The 22,436-nt window shown below is 37.0% G+C and overlaps 1 protein-coding gene across 1 annotated transcript; it reads left to right on the top strand.

Moving 5' to 3' along the window:
* The first annotated feature begins 12,826 nt into the window (after positions 1–12,826).
* On the top strand, positions 12,827–14,305 carry LOC117931969. Its single transcript, XM_034853033.1, has 3 exons — positions 12,827–13,503; positions 13,621–13,992; positions 14,053–14,305. Exons 1-3 carry the CDS (start codon positions 12,827–12,829, stop codon positions 14,303–14,305), a joined length of 1,302 nt encoding a protein of 433 aa, XP_034708924.1.
* The last annotated feature ends 8,131 nt before the right edge of the window (positions 14,306–22,436 follow it).

Raw genomic sequence — 22,436 nt, 5'->3', positions numbered from 1 at the left:
ATTGGCTCGGGTAAACAGCGTGGTGGTCTATACTACATGCATCCATCAACAAATAAATCGGTTGTCTTTCATGTTTCTCAACCGTCTGACTTATGGCATTTACGCCTGGGTCATCCCTCTTTTTCTCGTTTTAAATTATTATCACATTTGCTTCCAGATGTTCATAAAGAATTAGGAAATCATTGTCCAATTTGCCCACAGGCTAAGCAGACACGCTTGCCATTTCCCAAAAGTTCAATAACTACAAAATTTCCTTTTTCTCTTTTACATTGTGATGTCTGGGGTCCTCAAAAAATTCCTGCACATACTGGTTCACGTTATTTTCTTACAATTGTTGACGATTTTTCTCGTTGCACATGGATTTTCCTTATGCATCATAAATCAGAAACACAATCTTTGTTAACTAATTTTGTGCAATTCGTCAAAACTCAATTCCACACAGATGTTCAAACGGTAAGAATGGATAATGGCACAGAATTTATTCCACTTCGCATCTTTCTTCAAAATAAAGGAATCGAACTTCAAACCTCTTGCATTTACACTCCGCAACAAAACGGAGTTGTAGAACGCAAACATCGACACATTTTAAATGTTGCCCATTCTCTCATGTTTCAATCAAATGTCCCACTTGAGTTTTGGGGGGAATGTGTTTTAACAGCCGTTTATCTAATAAACCGCATTCCGACTCCATTGCTCTCAAACAAATCACCATTCGAGGTCTTATATAATCGGCCTCCTTCACTCACACATTTGCGAGTTTTTGGTTGTGAATGCTATGTAACCAATGTTCACCTCAAACAGAAATTTGACCCTCGGGCATCTATTTGTGTTTTTTTGGGGTATCCACATGGAAAAAAAGGCTATAAAGTACTCGATTTGCAAACACAAAAAATATCAGTCAGCCGAGATGTATTCTTTCGGGAAAATATTTTTCCTTTCCATCCTAGTTCTTCTCAATCTCAACAACATTCACCTTCTTTTCCTTTACCGCTTCCCATTTCTTTCGATTCCACACCTCAACCGATATCTCTTCCTCGTTTTTCTCCAAGTTCCACTCCTCCCTTGTCGCATCACAATCCTATATTATCTCCACCTTCCTCTAATACTGATGTTCCCGAACCTTTATCCCCAGAATCAGTTGCGTCACCCTTACCTTCTTCTCCATCTCCTTCTTCGCTTTCTTCCCCACATTCCGTGCCCTCAGTACCCTCCAACACGTCAGCCCCTTCCCCCACCCATGAACCCCCTCTTCGACGTTCCACTCGTCATATTCAGCCTCCTGCCTGGCACCACGACTATGCCATGTCTGCCCAGCTTAATCATTCTTCCACGCAATCAAGTTCTCGTCAAGGTACAAGGTATCCCCTCTCTTCTCACCTTTCTTTTTTCGTTTTTCACCCCATCACCGTGCTTTTTTAGCTCTTTTGACAGCCCAAACCGAACCTTCATCCTTTGAACAAGCTGACTGTGATCCACGTTGGCGCCAAGCCATGTCCACTGAACTTCAGGCTTTAGAACGAAACAACACTTGGGAGATGGTCCCTCTTCCTCCGGGACACAAACCCATTGGCTGCCGTTGGCTGTACAAGATCAAATACCATTCTGATGGAACCATTGAACGCTATAAAGCCCGTTTGGTTGCCAAGGGTTACACACAAGTCGCCGGTATCGACTATCAGGAAACCTTTTCTCCAACTGCCAAACTCAGCACTCTTCGCTGTTTGCTGACTGTCGCAGCTTCCAGAAATTGGTACATCCATCAGCTTGATGTGCACAACGCATTCCTTCATGGCAATTTACAAGAAGAGGTTTATATGACTCCACCTCCTGGTCTTCGCCGACAGGGGGAGAATCTGGTATGTCGGCTTCGCAAATCTATTTACGGTTTGAAACAGGCATCACGCAATTGGTTCTCAACTTTTACAGCTACTGTTAAGTCTGCGGGTTACATACAGTCCAAAGCAGATTATTCACTTTTTACTAAATCCCAAGGTAACAAGTTCACTGTTATTCTCATTTATGTTGATGATATCCTGTTGACTGGTAATGATTTGCATGAAATCAAGATGCTCAAGACTCATCTGCTCAAGCGTTTTTTTATTAAAGACCTCGGTGAATTGAAATATTTTTGGGTATAGAATTCTCTCGCTCTAAAAAGGGAATCTTTATGTCTCAAAGAAAATTTGCATTAGATATTTTGCAAGACACAGGATTGACAGGAGTGAAGCCCGAAAAATTTCCGATGGAGCAAAACTTGAAATTGACTGATGAAGATGGCGAGTTACTTCATGATCCAAGTAGGTATCGGAGACTGGTTGGCAGATTAATATACTTGACTGTAACCAGGCTTGACATAGTGTATTCAGTACGTACACTAAGTCAATTCATGAACACACCTCGGAAGCCGCACTGGGAAGCAGCATTACGGGTCCTCCGATATATTAAAGGATCACCAGGTCAAGGTCTTTTTCTTCCATCTGAAAATAATTTAACACTCAGCGCATTTTGCGATTTAGATTGGGGAGGATGTCGTATGTCAAGACGTTCCGTTTCTGGTTATTGTGTTTTCCTCGGATCATCACTCATCTCTTGGAAATCAAAAAAACAAACGAATGTTTCACGTTCGTCAGCAGAAGCAGAGTACAGAGCAATGGCGAATACTTGCCTGGAATTGACTTGGTTGAGGTACATACTTAAAGATTTGAAGGTTGAATTGGACAAACCAGCACCATTGTTTTGTGATAATCAAGCAGCTTTATATATTGCGGCTAATCCAGTTTTTCACGAACGTACTAAACACATTGAGATTGATTGTCATATAGTTCGAGAAAAACTTCAAGCTGGGGTAATTCGTCCGTGTTATGTTTCTACAAAGATGCAGTTGGCGGACGTTTTTACAAAGGCACTTGGCAAGGAGCAGTTCGAATTTTTGTGCACCAAGTTGGGAGTTCTTGATTTGCACTCTCCAACTTGAGGGGGAGTATTAAGGAAATTATATGTTAGTTATTATATGATTATCTTGATATAATTAGCTGATTGTATAGGAGCATAATTTGCCTTATATTTCTGATTCTGTAGCTATAATTTAGGAGAAGATTAGATCAAACATGTGTATATATATACTACATTCTGTTAATGAGAAAGGCATCCAATTTGAAGCCAATCTCTTTATTCTTGTTATTTTCTCCTTTAAATCTAAAGAAATTACTAAAAAGAGGAAGACAAATAAGAAAAAAATAAAATTGGAATTGAAAATTATTACAACTTATAATTGTATGTATTTTTTCATATTATTTGGTAAAAATAATAATTTTCTGTATGAAATTTGGAAGCCAATTAATTTGATTTTTCTTAAAAGGAAATTAATTTTATTTTTCTTTTTAAATATGAATAAGATATTGTAACATCTTATGGTTCCATGTGAGAACATCTTTGCAAGGATCATGCTATACATTACTATGACAATGTCAAGTTGATTTGACAGCTTTCATACCTTAAAAAAACCTTATCCCTACAATTAATATTTCATCAAGTATATGAATATTCGAGCCCACCGAGAGATTTAGACCTGTCGGTGTCAACCCACAAGAACATGGGATTTTTTTTTTTTTATAAATATTATTAATTTTTTTAAACAAATATTATTATTATTTTTTAAAATATATTATTATTATGTTTTAAAATATATTATTTAAAAATAATTATTTAAAATATAAATCCAAAATTAAAACACTTTTTATCATTTATTTTATTTTTACATTGAACTTATTTTTATAAAGGCGAATTCATTTTGTATAATTTTTTTATACTAAATTTGCCTTTTGAAAAAAATAATACATTTTTTGTCTTAAAAATTTTATATTGAACTTGTCTCTTTTAAAGACGAATTCCACTTGAAATCTAAAAGTGCAATAATTTTAGAATTATTTTGATGGTCAATTTATATATATAAAAAAAAAAATTGATTTAAAAAAAATGATTTTATATATAACTCTAGGTCATGATTATGATTAATTTGATTAAAAAACCACTATTTAGAATATAAGAACCTGCTTGAAAATGGAAAGAAAATATGTTTTTTTTTTTTCAAAAATACAATATTTTGAGAATTTATTTTAAAAATAAATTATGTTTGAGAATAAATTTGAAATATTTTTAATTATTTTTGTAAAGTGTTTTAAAAAAACAAACGGGACCAAACATGGCGTCCATGATCAAGATTCATGCTTAGATGTCAAAATAAATTTATATATGTATATGGCACAAATGCTGACGGGCATGTGGTAGCCCGCACTCGGGCAGCTGGTAGCTGCAGGATGCGGTGGTGCACTCATTTCATGACCCAGTCTACAAAATTAAAAATTACACCATGAGCATGAAGTCAAATTCATAACCCTGCACATTCGCACGATGTACATTGATTTTTCTCTTTAAAAAAATTAATCAAAATATATTATATGTAATTTCTTTAATTGTAAAAATATATTATGCAATTTCCTCATGCTTATTGGAGGTAGATGATTAGATTTTATCCACCTTTTTTAAACACTTTGGTGAATTTTTTTTTTCTTCTAAAATTTGAATGAACCTGGATTTAACGAAAATATGAATATAACATTTTGAATTTAACTAAAATATCAATAGATCCAAATGTTATTAAGCATTTAAATGAGTTAAATATTAAGTTTTTATTTTTATTAAGTCTTAATGTTTTTAAGTGTTAAATTATTTATTTTTATACATTAACAGTAATTATAAAATTAATTATAGTATTTCTTTTTATTTTAATTTAAAAAAGAAATAGCAATTTAACATATTTTCAAATATCCCAAAATATCATAATTTCTTTTAGAAAATTGATAATTAAATAATAATTAAGATTTTTACTTATATTTGATTGCAAAGAAAGTGTTATAAAATTTTGAATTTCATAACTATTTTCATACCTTTGGATTTGTAATTGAAATATGTGTTATATTATTGAGATTAGTTTATTGATTATTTTTATTTTTAATTTGGGAAGGAGTATCAAACTCTAGCATTTTTTAAAAACTAATTGAAATTATTGATTCCATTATATATTTAGATGATTGTAAATTATATTTTGGAGTTGTAATTAAAAAGAAATTCTATGATGTTGATGTAGATAATTTATTTTACCTTTTTCATTAGTAAAAAGTTGAATTTTGAAAATTTATAATAAATTTGTTTCTAATCCAAATTTTATTATTTTAATATTTTTTATTTTTATTTTTGAATAAGGAATCTACGATCATTTAAGAAATTTAATTTCATCGATAATTAAATGAATTATAAGGTAAAAATAGTAATTGCATGTAGTGTGATTTTGGTTTTGCAATTTTATAGATTTAGTTTAAATTAATTTTCATTGAAATTAAATCATTTTTATGTATTGGTTTCATTTTGAATAACGAATCATGAGAAAAATTTATAAAAAGTTGAAAAAAAAAGAAATATAAAATTTTCAATTACAATTAAGTTTTAGGGGAGATTCAAGCTCAATCAAAGTAAGCAATCGTCCCTCCACATCAAAAACAAAAATGCATTAAATTCAAAACAATGTAAAATCGGATCTCTTGTTGATATGAAGTGTTGGTGCAACTACCCATGTGACAAGGCCACATACCAAAGAGGATGGAAAACATGGTATGATATTTTTTGTGTTCGTGACCAGACTTTTTATTAGAGTACGGTGATTAAAAAAAATTATTCTTAAATTATCGTAGGAAAAAAAGTAATTACAAATGTATGGTAGTTTTTGCCATGTAGGAGAGAGGGTCCAGGTAAAAAAATTTTTAACCGAAAATCATCTTTTGAAAAGACGATTTTATTTCCCTTGGAAAAAAAAAAAACAAGAGACGATTTCCCCATTTAAAAAAAATTTAAATAAATTTTTTAAAAAAATCCCAAAGGGAAATCGTCTCCGATTTCCCATTAAAAAAAATTAATATTTTAAAAAATTTTTTTTTTAAAAAAATCCCAAAATCCCAAAGGAAATCGTCTTTTGAAGAGACGATTTCACATTAAAAAAATTTAATATTACAAAAAATAAAATTTTAAAAAAAATCTCCAAGGGAAATCGTCTCTCCAAGAGACGATTTCCCATTAAAAAAAATTAATATTTTTAAAAAATAAATTAAAAAAAAATCCAAAATTAAAAAAAAAATCTCCAAGGGAAATGTCTCTTGAAGAGACGATTTCCCATTAAAAAAATTAATATTTTTAAAAAATAAATTAAAAAAAAATCCCAAATTAAAAAAAAAAAAATCCCCAAGGAAATCGTCTCTTCAAGAGACAATTTCCCATTAAAATAAATTAATATTTAAAAAAAATTAAAAAGAAATCCCAAATAAAAAAAAAAATCCCAAAGGGAAATCGTCTCTTCGATTTTCCATTGAAAAAAAATTAATATTTTAAAAAAATAAATTAAAAAAAACCCAAATTAAATAAAAAAAATCCCCAAGGGAAATAGTCTCTTCACGATTTCCCATTAAAAAAATTAATATTTTTAAAAAATAAAATAATTTTTTTTTAAATCCCAAATTAAAAAAAAAAAATTCCCAAAGGGAAATCGTCTCTCATTGAAAAAAAAAATATTTTTTAAAAATAAATTAAAAAAAATCCCAAAGGAAATCGTCTCTAAAATTAATATTTTTTTAAAAAAAATCCCAAATTAAAAAAAATTTAATATTACAAAATTTTTTTTTAAAAAATTAATATTACAAAAAAAAAATTCAAAGGAAGATTTTCCCATTTAAAAAAAATGCAAAAGGGAAATCATCTGTTCAAGAGATGATTTCCCTTTGGGATTTTTTTTTTTTTTAATTTGAGATTTTTAAAAAAATATTAATTTTTTTTAATGGGAAACTTGGGGATTTTTTTTCATTTTAGTTTGGGATTTTTTAAAAAATTTATTTTTTAATGGGAAATCGTCTCTTCAAGAGACGATTTCCCTTGGAGATTTTTTTTTTCTTTTAAATTTCAGATTTTTTAAAAAAATTTATTTTTAAAAAATATTAATTTTTTATAATGGGAATTCATCTCTTGAAAAGACGATTTCCCTTGGGGATTTTTATTTTTATTTTTTTAATTTGGGATTTTTTTTTAAATTTATTTTTTAAAAATATTTTTTTTTATATAGGAAATCAGAGACGTTTCCCTTTGGGATTTTTTTTTTAAAAAATTTATTTTTAAAAATTTTTGTTTTTTTAAAATGGGAAAATCGTCTCTTGAGACGTTTTCCCTTTTGATTTTTTTTTTTTTCCAACGGAAATCGATGACTTCCATTAATTTTTTTTTTTAAAATCGTCTTTTGATAAAAAAATATTTACCTGGACCCTCTCTCCTACATGGAAAAAACTATCATATATTTGTAATTACCTTTTTTCCTACGATAATTTAAGAATAATTTTTTTTAATCATCGTATTCTTATCAAAATTCCGTTGGTGACCTGGAAGTCAACCAATTTTGATCTCCCACATGCAAACAAGAAGTATATGGACAGGTTGTCAATTAATGAGTGTGATCATACTTAAAAATAAAATGCAATCAAATGTAAGATTAATAAATTATTTTTATATGTTTTCTAACACTCATTTCACTTCTTTTTTTTCTCTCTACCATGTAAGATAAAATTATTTAAAAATTTACAAATTTGTAATAAATTATTTTATATTTTTTTAAATTAATTTGAAGAAAGACACATGATAACTATATATATATATAATGGTATACATATCAATACGTTGATGCCTGATAATTGAAATATAAATTAAAATACGACCGGTGTTCCATTTCATATATATATATATAAACGTCAACGCATTGATATGTGTACCATCATATATATATATATATATATATATATATATATATATATATATATATATATATATATATATATTATGATCCTTGAAACACAAATTAAAAAGATGGTGTCACACGATCAATATAATTTCCCATATACACATATCCCATTGAGACCCAAATTAAAAATTGAATCATAAACATGACCCAACGAATTTGTTGGGTGAAGGCACATCATCAAATAATCCTATTATATTTAATAAGAAAAATACTACATTTATTTACAATACTAGTTGGCATTAAAGGAATATGCATTGCACATGGCAACACCAATCAAATAATCCTATTATATTTAATAAGAAAAATACTGACTTGTCCTTTGGAGCATTTATTATTATTATGATTATTTTTCTTTTCCATGTTTTCTTTCATAGTCAACTTGTGGTTTTTGTATTTTGCAGCCGAGGTTCGGATTTTGGTAAAAATGTTTTGAGTGTATACTGTTTGGATATAAAGAAAAAAAAGCGTTTGACACTTTTTTTTTTTACCTATTACAAAGATCTTTGGAAGAATTAGGTGTCAAATTATTGTTATTTTAAGTAATTTTCTATTTTTAAATTTTTATCAAACACTTGCATTATGTTTGATTTTAAGAAAGTAAGGAAATAAATAAATAAAGAAAAAACTTATCAATGAAAACGATTTTTTTACATTTAGTTATTATGAAAAATAAGAAAAAAATTATATATGATAAAAATCTGTAGACCCCATTATTAGCTGGAAAAAGGCATGAGAATTTTCAACTAATAGTTATTACTCACAGTGAGGGATTTGCTTAGCTAATTGGTCAATGTCAGCATGTGGAAAAATACTATAGAGTTGCAAAGGATGACCATCAGCCGATTTGATTGAAGCCCAGGAAAAATATTTTTTTAATGAAGTGGGTGAGAGTGGGTGAGATGGGAAGTGAGGGAGAGGACGGGCAGGAGTTGTGGTTTTAGGGGGAAAAAAGGAAAGGAAAAAGAGGAAAGGGGGACGGGAGCAAAATGGAGGATTTTCTAGCTGAAAAAGAAGGGGAAGCCAAACGGGTATCCGAGAAACTCCAGGCTTGAGGAGATCACTCTAGGTATGACTACTGGCCTGCTCATTTTGCTTAGTTAGATCTGTTCCTTATAAGCATGCTTTGTTTTAGGTCTTATCTTTGGATGGTTTGATCTCTTGTAAATATCTGTTGCTTTGCTCTTTTCTGAACTTAATGTATCGAAATCGCGCTCTTATTTCCTTTGGATTTCGTTTGTTCCTAGCATTTTGAATGCCCATGATACATAGCTAGGTTCATGCTTTGTTTCTTTTCGTGTTTGTTTTATTTTCTTTCTTTATTTCTTTTCCCCTATTTATGGCTCCATTTCATGATGATGATGGAGTAATGTCGGTAATGGGCGTTTGTGTCGAGTCTTTGGAGGTGGACGAGCCAGATTATATGTCCAGGTTTGCATTTTCCCGTTTCTGAGTGCCGGTGGTGACTGCAGATGGGGCTCTTTATTATGCCAGTAGTGGTTGGGAAGTTTGATGAAATAATGTTGGTGCTTGAAAAGATGTTGGCAGAGAACTTTATGGAGAAATGAATCTTGGAATGGTCCCACCAGCATGATTTGCATTTGATGGCATACATAAAGCATAGGTTGGCATGTTTGGGCTATGCATGGCTCCCTACGTGTCATCCATATATATATATATATTTTATGCATGTATATATAAAAATTCCATGCCAAAAATAATTTCCTTCAAAATCTAGTTTTTTTTTTTCGAATTTAATTTCCAACTTAAAAGAAAAAAAAAAAAGAAAAAGAAAAATGCAGCTATTTATGTTCATTTATTTAATTATAATTTTTCGTTATTATTATTACTTTGTTCATTTATTTAGTTGATTATTTTAAAATTTTATCTATTAACAAATTCTTGAAAATCTCGGTTTCCAAATTTAATTTCTCATTTCAAAATTTCCAATCTTCACGTTTATTTATTTAATCATTATTATTTTCATCATTATTATTTCGTTTATTTATCTACTTACTTATTTTTTTCGAAATTCAATTTTTTAAAATTATTCTTCAAAATTCCGATTTTTAAATCTAAATTCCAATTTCCGAAATTTCAATTTTTATATCAATTTATTTAATCATTATCATTTTACTCACCTATTTATTTGTTTATTTTTTTTAAAAATTCAACATTTAAATAACTTCCAAAATTCTCATTCTTAAATTCAATTCTCAAGACTCCAATTTTAAAATAAATTTCAAAAACCCAGTTTTCTCTCTAACTGTTTTTAATTCCATTCGGGTTTCAAATAATCTTTTGTTCCTCTTGACTTTATATAAACATGAATGTCATTTTCATAATTTCAGAATAATGGAATTTGTGAGATTAATTCGTGCAAGATCAATCGGGCTTTGGTGAGGGCCCCACATAAGTGAATTTATAATTGATTGACTTAATTGCCATGAATGATAGATTTTATTATGCCCTGTGATATATCTCATGATTGTTATTATGCACTAACCTCCTTTCTTGATAGCGCATGGTGGCTCGTTGCCCAGGTACGCATCCACATCCGCTCAGGTCATTTTCTCTATGCATGTCCCGATTCCCACATATGCATGATCACTCTGAGTATTCATTGATTCCCTCATCAATTGTCATGATTGCTTCATTTTATTAGTAGAGACCCGACTTTAGGGACTTAAAGGGGTGCTATGGTCTGTATCGTACCTTCCCGATAAGTAACCTGACCCCCGAACCCGATCCAGTTTTTCGCAGATCGCCTTTTCCAAAATAAGGAGTCACACTTAGGGTTTTTCTTTCTTATTTTGTTTACCCTTTTAAAAATAAAACAAAAATAAGTGGCGACTCCAAGTCATTTTCTTAATGAACTAAAAATCAATTTTTCAAAATAAAAAGAATCGAGCTCGCCATCGAGTGGGAAACGCATTGAGCCGAAATGCGGGGTCCACAAAATGGCGACTCCGCTGGGGACACTTTTAGAGGGTCAAGCTTGAACTTAGGATGAAGCAAATGTGGCATTTGATGAGTCGGTCAGTGGATACCTGTCTCTTGATTGCACATTGAGAGTTCTCGATACTATTGGATGCATGCTTGGGTGTTTGTTTTTACTTGGGACATTGACATGTTGATTATGATGCTTGTTTATCTTGATTGAGGATTCTGATTGTGGTGATTTTTCCCGTGCTTCATTGTTATTATTTGTTCGAGACATCGATATGCTGTTTATATTGACTGACCATCTTACCTTGCTTAGCATTGTGACCCTGATTTTTCCATATTTGTTCTGATCACCTCACATATATAGACTCACCATTGTATATCATTTGATTTGACATGATTGTTTCTCTCGGCTATATATTATCTTGATTATCATGGAGCATGCTATCATTGTCAGATATTCTTCCCGATTAGCTTGTGTGTAGATTTGGATGATATATACCTGTTTTGTATGACTGTCTGTTGCATGACTTCTCTCATCCTATTGTGATTGCATGAGTTGCGTGTCTATGTGGGACACACACTTATCCCCTTATTTCCAAGTCCCTAGTCTCGGTCGACATTGTTTTTCTTGATCTCGTATTTGATATGAGACTTGTTTGCTCTGTTTGCTCTTCGACTGAGCTAGTGATTAGGAGTAGGGTCTAGCGATGGGCTATATCTATGTTTGGGAGCATTCTGGAGGTGGTCGACATATTGATGCTGATTGGAGTCCGAACATTGAAGACCTGTATAGCCCTGAGCTAGGTTTCATGGATATTTGTGCGACCAATGTGTTTCATCTTCTGCTTTAGCTTCTTAGGGTTTCGGATGCACCCACACCGATCACTGTGCACTCTAGTTGACTATTGAGCGTTAAGAGTTTGAGAGGATTCACCATAGGAAACCCCCTGGGATGTCGAGGTAGTGCATGTGTGGAGGTGATGACCACCTTGCATGGAAGCACCCCGTCTCTTCGGAGGCGTGCAGAGGGTTGCGTACCGCCGGAGGGTATGATCGCTTCTGCTAGGGATCTTTAAAATCCACCCATATTCATTTAGAGCCACCTTCACCTCATAGGTTGAGCCGTAAATCCTTCGGTTAGGACTCCCTCCCTACATGTGGGTGCATCTGAGGGCCTTCAGAGCCTCTTTAGTTATAGTTCGGATCTAGTATTCCCTCTTTTTAGTCTCCAGTTGAGAGTGCTCGGAGATCGGTATGAGTTTGAGTATCGGTTGGATCGCCTTTCGTCTCGTCGCTCTAGATTATGTTTTTTACTCGAGGAGTTTATCATGCTTTCTCCCTAGGGCTTTCGTTCTCATTTCTTGGCTCGACCCATCCTTTTACTTGGTTGTCACTTACTTGATGCTTTGGGACATGCTCATTTATCATGATCATCTTTTTACACTGTGCACCTATCACGGGCTCAGTACCTCATTCTTTGTTTGATCCTTAGTTCGATTTTCGACTCGACGCTCATATTTTCATTACAGAAAGGTGAAAGGCACGTTTTTACATTCACACTTTTTTTCGAGAGAGTTGCCTTGATCACCTTACCATTTTTTCTCTTATGGAGCTCGAGTCGAAAGTTGAGTTAAAGATATATGTTTATTGATGGAGTACCGATCTCGTGATAGTGTGTTTTTCGCACCTCTTTTATCTCGGATTATTGATGGAGATTCTTTGGTCACATTTGTAGCCATCTCGCAGTGGATATCTTTATGACTCTAGAGTTTTCGTCATGTATCCAGATTTTTGATTGCCACCTCAGGACCACGTGCTTGTATGTTGTATTGTCGCCTTTTAGAGTTTTATTTAGTGTCCTTCATCTGTTTTGTTTGCATTGTAGGGAGTCAGTTTAGGAGTCGTTTGAGTCTGGAGTCACATTCTTGGAGGAGAGTTGGAGGACGATTGATCAGAGCAGATTCATATCCGAGTTCAGACAGTTCAGTTGAGATGTCGGACGAGCTAGCTTCCACACTTGCTTCCTTTCAGGAGTTCATGGCCGGAGTCAATAGACGCTTGGATCAGTTAGAGAGTTCTCGCCAGGATCCTCATCCGGCTGGCATGGTCACTGACGAGACAATTCCTCATGCATCTCAGACAGCACAAACTCGTCCACCTGGGGTTTCACTTGGTACTCCATTCCATCTGGCAGACCATTATGAGACCATTCCACCACCTACTGTCACAGTGCCACCTCCCATGGTTCCCACTATTGAGGATACTCGATTAGCCGAGCAGGAGGCCAAGGTTGAGAGGCTTGAGTCCATGATGAGACGGATCAGATTGCAGGACGGAGGTTTGACTTGGGATGACAGAGACGGCATACCGGCGGCTAGCTTGCCCGCCAAGTTTCGCATGCCAGACATCGAGCGTTACAGTGGGATTGGTTGTCCTAAGATCCACTTGAGACTGTTCAGCACAGTCATGAGGGCACATGGTATCGATGATGCGCAGTTGGTGGCCCTCTTCCCTATGTCACTTAGTGGAGCGGCTCAGAGGTGGTTTGCTTCGGTTGAGCCTTCGAGACTCCGCACCTGGGGGGATGTGGCTCATGAGTTCCTGACTCAGTTTACTTTCAGTGCTGATATTGACGTATCTAGACGAGAGTTGGAGGCCACCAGGCAGAGGCCAGACGAGTCTATTTCTTCCTTTGTCACTCGTTGGAGGGCAAAGGTGGCTGGTATGATAGACCGGCCTAAGGAGCAGGATCAGATTGATATGGTTCTTCGGAACCTACAACCGAGGTTCGCGAGACGTCTTGTGGGCGTCCCATTTCAGGACCTAAGGAGTCTGGTTCAGGCAACTTTTAGTGTTGAGGAGGCCATCGCTCGAGGATTATGGACGGATGTTACTCCTTCCCCTGACAGTAAGGGGAAGAAGCCGATTGGATCATTTGGTAGATCTAGAGAGGTTGGCGCTATTAGCTATCAGTATCGGAGGCCCGCACATCACTCGCCTTACAGACCTCCTCCAGTCGGAGCTCCTTTCTCTCTTCCACAGTATCAGTATCAGCTGGATTATGCTCAGGAGCCTTACATTGCTCAGACCAACATGCAGCCACGACCACCACATCCGAGAGCCGCTACTCACCCACCGCCTAGACCATATGCACAGAGGCCCGCGAGACAGTTCACTCTGTTGGGCATGACTTTGACTAGAGCTTTTGAGAAGCTCAGGGATGCTGGAGTGATTGTTCCTTTGGCGCCGAGGCCTTTGCCCCATCCTATTCCTCCTCATTTCCGTTCACATGAGCACTGCTTGTATCATCAGATTCCGGGGCACGATACTGAGCGTTGTTCAGCACTTCATCATGCGATACAGGATTTGATCGATTCAGGGTTGGTCAACTTGGCTGGGCCAAGTGTGACCACCAATCCTCTGCCTACGCATTTTACACATGCAGTTCCTCCTCCTCCTGGTCTTCGATAGATTGATTTGGATGTTGATGGTATCGATGATCGCATAGTATTTTGGGACATCTCGGGTTGGGGACTTGTTTCAGTTGACATGGGTACATCATTTTGCAGCGGTTTAGCTCAGAGCATCTTTCATTTTGATTTATGGTCGTCGTCAGAGTCATTCCCGTTCTGTCGAGTCCAGTTTGGTTCAGAGTTGTTGTTTATAGTTCATGCTGGGAGTCTAGTCTTTTGTAGTCCTCTATCGCTTCACACATGATGTACTCATTTGGTTCATTTAGTGATATGATCTTTTTATTTTGAGTGTGTGTTATTCTCTTTTCTAATGAGTATGTTTTGCATATCTTGCGTTGATGTGTGCTATGCTTTTGATTTGAGATTTTCACTTATACATCATGATCACTTTGGCCTGACCTATCATGGAGGATATTGAGCCTTTTGACCTAGGATTAGGAGATCGACCTAGGGAGTTCGAGACTGTGACCCATTTCACCTTCCGTTCAGAGCAGTACCATATCCATATCCATACCCTGACTCTATGGACTTGTTGACTTACCCATTTTGAGCTTGACATGACATTACCCTTGGTACCGTTATACGACATTACCATCCTTGTTCGCCTTAGCATATTACAGTACCATTGTCTGTTTCTTTCCATCATTTCCTTGATCTGACTAGGTAGAGTCCGAGATGGTTAGACCCGAGGTGAGCTTTACACGATGATAGATGGATCACGATGAGAGAGTGGTTTGACTATTTGACGATATTGTTGAGATAGGGGGATTATCATGGAGCATCTAGATTTGAGTCATTGCACATGACTTCAGAGAGTCGGGATGATTAGAGATGGCGATTTTATGAGACGATGGTGAGTGGCTTATGATGATGGAGTGAGGTGATTATCAGAGGACATTGACGATTATCATAGAGCATCAGTGGGAGCTTTTGCACGACTTCAGAGGGGTCGCCATGACTATGATTGGATGGATGCCAGTCTTTAGTATTGGCCATGTGAGATCTCAAAAGCATGATGTTCGAGGTTTTGGTTAAAGGATGGGTGGCCATCATTTCATGAGCCTATTTACTTTATCACCCTCACATATAGAGTTACCTGTTGCTAGCCCTTTGAGCCTCACACGAGCACATAGCATTTTCTTTCATCACCTCATTTACCTATTACACCGGGTTGGGGACCCTATAGTGCTTGCATGCTATGTTTGGATACGTCATGATTTCCAGACCTAACATATATATTCGAGCCTCATTTTTCACTCTTCACTGTGATATTTTCCACTTGGACATCATTTCATCACTACTTTTCTTATATCACATATCACCACTTGTGATATTCGTTCTCTGCCTTTTCTTTCATTATTGCTTACTCGACATTATCCGTGTTTCACCTTGAGTGGTGGTTTTTTTTTCCACGTCACTGCATGGAGGATTGTCACATTCTTCCCTATCATTCACCCCATGGGCAATGGTTCAGAGATGTTATTTTGAGAGGTTGTCTTGTTAGTGAGGATTCATGTTACATTCGTATGTGGAGAGGGTTTGATCATTTGGGTATGTATTTTCATGGGAGTTCATTCATTATTGATCAGAGTATGCGCAAAAAAAAAAAAAAAAAAAAAAAAAAAAAAAAAAAAAACAAAGAAAGAAAAAAAAAAAAAAAAAAAAAAAAAGAGGCGCATTCTTCATTTTATCGTTCTTCATTGGGCATGTGTATGGATGTGCCGGGTTGCTTCATTGAGTTCATGTGTTAGAGAGAGTTCGTATGAGAGCTTCTTTCTGAGATTTCATCTTGATGTATGTTTTGGGTGAGAGTATGAGTCATCCATTCGATTTTTGTGAGAGGGGCAAACGACCTTTTCTTTAGTATCTCTGAATCCTTGCTCTATCCATCATTCCATCTATTTCAGATGTGACTATTTTCCATGCTTTGATGCAAGTTGACCATCACTCACTTTTCTATCTCTTCGTCTTCTTCTATCTTTATTTTTCCTCCATTCCACTCTACCTCATTTGATTTCTTTCTTTTCTCATCATGCTTGATGTTTGACTTGGGTTCAGCATCCACACATCATACTTGTTCATTCGATGTGACCATTCATTTATCATCACTTTTCATATGGGGATGCCTAGGGCTGGGACTCATGACGCTTTCTACGCATTGCATCTCATGCACGAGGGGTATGAGGATTATATCATTGGGATCTTTGAGCCTAGTTTCCTTTCATTTCTTTCACCCTATTACCTTGGCCTACGTTACGTCCCGTGTCTGAAGACCACCCTGAGGCCATTACTTCACATTGTGTTTGACGGCTCACACATGGGCAATACTCGCGCTTGGCCGGAGATTATTTCTCGGAGCATGATGGATGGGGAGTTGAGATGATGATTTACACTGGGGTATACCTTTCTTATCAGTGATGGATCTTCAGAGGCGGCGTTATCTATACTGGGGCATACCCCGCTCATCGATGACGTTTTCTTTCGGGATGATGCCTTGCACTAAGGCATAGTCAGTTCGCTTCTTCACTTGGATTATGATGGATTAGCAGTTGTTGGATGACCCTACACTGGGGCATAGCCATTTCAGAGTGCGCTTTTATCGGAGATACAGTCACTCTACTCATTGATGGTTGATTTTTGAGATCACGATTTATTTTGAGGCATAGCCTTCTCATCGGTGATGGACTTTGATTTACCTTGGAGCATAGTCACTTCAGATGGTTTATACTGGGGCATAGCCACCTCATTCACATTCATAGAGCACTGGGATTCTGATTCATATGGATTATGTTGAGATGTTTCCATTTTGGCACCAGGAGTAGAGGTTGATTGATTTGTTGACTCGGATACACTACTTTACACTGGGCCATAGCCGGGATGGAGAGCATTTTTCATTGGAGCATCGCCACCCTATTGGATCCTGTACACTGGGGCATATCCATCTTTTGGAGAGAGATCAGATTGGTTCTTTACATTGGACTATTTCATATTGTCCTCATTGCATACTGGGGCATAGCCACCTAGTTGGATGTTTCGACATCGAGATTTGACTTTCTGTTTGTGATTGCTGTTTCCGATGGATTATAGAGTTATTGACGCCTTGGGTCTAGTCTTCTTGGCATACTTGGATGATCTCGGATATCTCCCTACCTTTCATTTCATACTCAGACATTTCACCCTTGATACTCTCATGCCTTCTATCATACCAGAGCCTGATCATCACCTTCTTTTATCCTACACATCCCACCGTGACACATGACCTCACCCTTTTCTCGATTAGGAGGAGATGTAGATCAGTCCTCGATCACCTTGGTTGTGTTTTCATACATCTTTTGGACTTTAGGTTCAACATCTTCCATGATGGCAGGGCCTGACAGATTGTTGACTTATTAGTGACGATGTTTTCATTTTGATAGTTGGCATGTTGAGTGTTGATTTGCTTGCTCTTTTCATTTTGAGCACTGGTCATCATTATTGTTGTTATTCACCAGTTAGTTTTGTTTTGTCAGCATGGTGTCATGATACATGGTCCTGTTTGGCATTACCTATCTGAGGTTGGACATTTTCATTACATGATGGATGAGCATATTCCAGAGTACAGTAGTTTTGAGGCATTTTGCATCTCTGTCTATCCATCATGGCATACTGAGGCATACCCTCTCCCCTCAGAGCACCAGACCTTTCAGTAGGATTCATTCACCTTCTGATCCAATTATTAACCCCTGCGAGTTGCATACTCGGGCATACCCTCCTTCCCTAGGATCATCGAACCTTTCGCAGACCTCATCATCTTTTCGATCTAGTTGTTGACCCCTGTGAGTCACATACTGGGGCATATCTCCCTTCCCTAGGATTATCAGACCTTCCACATGTTTCATTCACTTTTTGATCTAGTTTTTGACTCCCTTGAGTTGCATACTGGGGCATACCCTCCTTTTCTAGCCTTCTTTGGGATCGTCGGACCTTTTAGGGGCTTCACTATCTTTTGACCTAGTTGTCGATCCTCATGAGTTGTCATACTGGGGCATATCCTCTCCTTCCGAGTTTGCTTGCATCGTTATCCTGGATATCCTTTGGCTTTGGGTTACTTGATCAGATCACCATCATGACAGTTCAGTTTCTGGGACCGCACCTATATCGATCGGTCATTATCGGGTCAGTTTGAGTCGGGGCCGCACCTATATCGATCTGCCATCTCATTGTCATGACAGTTCAGTTTCTGGGACCGCACCTATATCGATCGGTCATTATCGTGTCAGTTTGAGTCGGGGCCGCACCTATATTGATCGGCCATCTCCTTGTCATGACAGTTCAGTTTCTGGGACCGCACCTATATCAATCGGTCATTATCGTGTTAGTTTAAGTCGGGGCCGCACCTATATCGATCGGCCATCTTCCTATCAATTCAGTTTGAGTCGAGACCGCACCTATATCAATCGGTCATTCGTCATGTCAGTCTGAGTCGGGGCCGCACCTATATCAATTGGCCATCTTCCTATCAGTTCAGTTCGAGTCGGGACCGCACCTATATCAATCGGTCATTCGTCATGTCAGTCGAGTCGGGGCCGCACCTATATCGATCGGCCATCTTCCTATCAGTTCAGTTCGAGTCGGGACCGCACCTATATCGATCGGTCATCATCTTATCAGTTCAGAGTCGGGGCCGCACCCATATCGATCGGCCATCTCTTTGTCATGTCAGTTCAGTTTCTGGGACCGCACCTATATCAATCGGTCATCATCTTGTCAGTTTGAGTCAGGGCCACACCTATATCGATCGGCCATCTCCCTGTCATGTCAATTTTCGAGTCGGGACCGCACCTATATCGATCGGTCATCATCATCTTATCAGTTTGAGTTTGAGTCGGGGCCGCACCTATATCGATCGGCCATCTCCCTGTCATGTCAATTTTCGAGTCGGGACTGCACCTATATCGATCGGTCATCATCTTGTCAGTTTGAGTTCAGTTTGAGTCGGGGCCGCACCTATATCGATCGGCCATCTCCTTGTCATGTCAGTTTTCGAGTCGGGACCGCACCTATATCAATCGGTCATCATCTTATCAGTCAGAGTTTGGGGCCGCACCTATATCGATCGACCATCTCCTTGTCATGACAATTCAGTTTCTGGGACCGCACCTATATCGATCGGTCATCATCTTATCAGTTCAGAGTTGGGGCCGCACTCATATCGATCGACCATCTCCTTGTCATGTCAGTTCAGTTTCTGGGACCGCACCTATATCGATCGGTCATCTCATTGTCATGACAGTTTAGTTTCTGGGACCGCACCTATATCGATCGGTCATTATCGTGTCAGTTTGAGTCGGGACCGCACCTATATCAATCGGTCATCATCTTATCAGTCAGAGTTTGGGGCCGCACCTATATCGATCGACCATCTCCTTGTCATGACAATTCAGTTTCTGGGACCGCACCTATATCGATCGGTCATCATCTTATTAGTTCAGAGTTGGGGCCGCACCCATATCGATCGGCCATCTCCTTGTCATGTCAGTTCAGTTTCTGGGACCGCACCTATATCGATCGGTCATTATCGTGTTAGTTTGAGTCGGGGCCGCACCTATATCGATCGGTCATTATCGGGTCAGTTTGAGTCGGGGCCGCACCTATATCGATCGGCCATCTCATTGTCATGACAGTTCAGTTTCTGGGACCGTACTTATATCGATCGGTCATTATCGTGTCAGTTTGAGTCGGGGTCGCACCTATATCGATCGGCCATCTCATTGTCATGACAGTTCAGTTTCTAGGACCGCACCTATATCGATCGGTCATTATTGTGTCAGTTTGAGTCTGGACCGCACCTATATCGATCAGCCATGTCATTATCATGTCAATTTGTGTTTCTGGGACCGCACCTATATCGATCGGTCATCATCTTATCAGTTTGAGTTTGAGTCGGGGCCACACCTATATCGATCGACGATCTCCTTGTCATGTCAGTGCAGTTTTTGGGACCGCACTTATATCGATCGGTCATTTTCATTCATCGTGTTAGTTCGAGTTCTGTTTGAGTCGGGGCCGCACCCATATCGATCGGCCATTTTCCTATCGGTTTGTGTTTAGTTTGAGTCGGGACCGCACCCATATAGATCGGTCATTCATTCTTCCTATGAGGTTAGTTCGACGTCCAGGTCTTTGTTTTAGTATGACATTTAGAGTCAGTTTCCTCACCTGGCTACTCTGGAGCTTATTGCTTATTCATCAGGCTCTTCTAGATTTCCCCTTTCACTACACATGACACGGTCTTTTGAGATCACGACACATATCTCTGTCGTGTTATTAGACACTCTACACCTATCATTCTCATGTAGGTCACATAGGGAGTCTCCTTTGGACACGTTCTTTCTCGTACTTCAAGGTGGTTCGACCGTTACTCATCTTTGACATCGATCTTTGAGTCACTCTCGGAGACGTCTTAGAGAGAGTCTGGATCCTTTAGTGTGGCTTCAGAGTCATTTTTGAGACATAATTTCCTTTTAGGATTAGAATCTCGTTGTTCATCTGTTAACCTGAGTGAGTTCGTGTTTCGTTAGTGTCCCTATGGGGGTCTCCTTGATTCTTCGGTAGAGTTCACTTCATTCCACTCACTATTCACACTTCCTTTTCACTTCAGTGTTCATGTTCCTTACACTCGTGAACTCTACCGAAGAGGGGCATATTTGTAGACCCCATTATTAGCTGGAAAAGGGCATGAGAATTTTCAACTAATAGTTATTACTCACAGTGAGGGATTTGCTTAGCTAATTGGTCAATGTCAGCATGTGGAAAAATACTATAGAGTTGCAAAGGATGACCATCAGCCGATTTGATTGAAGCCCAGGAAAAATATTTTTTTAATGAAGTGGGTGAGAGTGGGTGAGATGGGAAGTGAGGGAGAGGACGGGCAGGAGTTGTGGTTTTAGGGGGAAAAAAGGAAAGGAAAAAGAGGAAAGGGGGACGGGAGCAAAATGGAGGATTTTCCAGCTGAAAAAGAAGGGGAAGCCAAACGGGTATCCGAGAAACTCCAGGCTTGAGGAGATCACTCTAGGTATGACTACTGGCCTGCTCATTTTGCTTAGTTAGATCTGTTCCTTATAAGCATGCTTTGTTTTAGGTCTTATCTTTGGATGGTTTGATCTCTTGTAAATATCTGTTGCTTTGCTCTTTTCTGAACTTAATGTATCGAAATCGCGCTCTTATTTCCTTTGGATTCCGTTTGTTCCTAGCATTTTGAATGCCCATGATACATAGCTAGGTTCATGCTTTGTTTCTTTTCGTGTTTGTTTTATTTTCTTTCTTTATTTCTTTTCCCCTGTTTATGGCTCCATTTCATGATGATGATGGAGTAATGTCGGTAATGGGCGTTTGTGTCGAGTCTTTGGAGGTGGACGAGCCAGATTATATGTCCAGGTTTGCATTTTCCCGTTTCTGAGTGCCGGTGGTGACTGCAGATGGGGCTCTTTATTATGCCAGTAGTGGTTGGGAAGTTTGATGAAATAATGTTGGTGCTTGAAAAGATGTTGGCAGAGAACTTTATGGAGAAATGAATCTTGGAATGGTCCCACCAGCATGATTTGCATTTGATGGCATACATAAAGCATAGGTTGGCATGTTTGGGCTATGCATGGCTCCCTACGTGTCATCCATATATATATATATATATATATATATATATATTTTATGCATGTATATATAAAAATTCCATGCCAAAAATAATTTCCTTCAAAATCTAGTTTTTTTTTTTCGAATTTAATTTCCAACTTAAAAGAAAAAAAAAAAGAAAAAGAAAAATGCAGCTATTTATGTTCATTTATTTAATTATAATTTTTCGTTATTATTATTACTTTGTTCATTTATTTAGTTGATTATTTTTAAAATTTTATCTATTAACAAATTCTTGAAAATCTCGGTTTCCAAATTTAATTTCTCATTTCAAAATTTCCAATCTTCACGTTTATTTATTTAATCATTATTATTTTCATCATTATTATTTCGTTTATTTATCTACTTACTTATTTTTTTCGAAATTCAATTTTTTAAAATTATTCTTCAAAATTCCGATTTTTAAATCTAAATTCCAATTTCCGAAATTTCAATTTTTATATCAATTTATTTAATCATTA

Source organism: Vitis riparia, chromosome 15, assembly GCF_004353265.1.
Source record: "Vitis riparia cultivar Riparia Gloire de Montpellier isolate 1030 chromosome 15, EGFV_Vit.rip_1.0, whole genome shotgun sequence".
NCBI classification, from domain to species: domain Eukaryota; kingdom Viridiplantae; phylum Streptophyta; class Magnoliopsida; order Vitales; family Vitaceae; genus Vitis; species Vitis riparia.
This window is presented reverse-complemented; position numbering and strand designations above follow the sequence as displayed.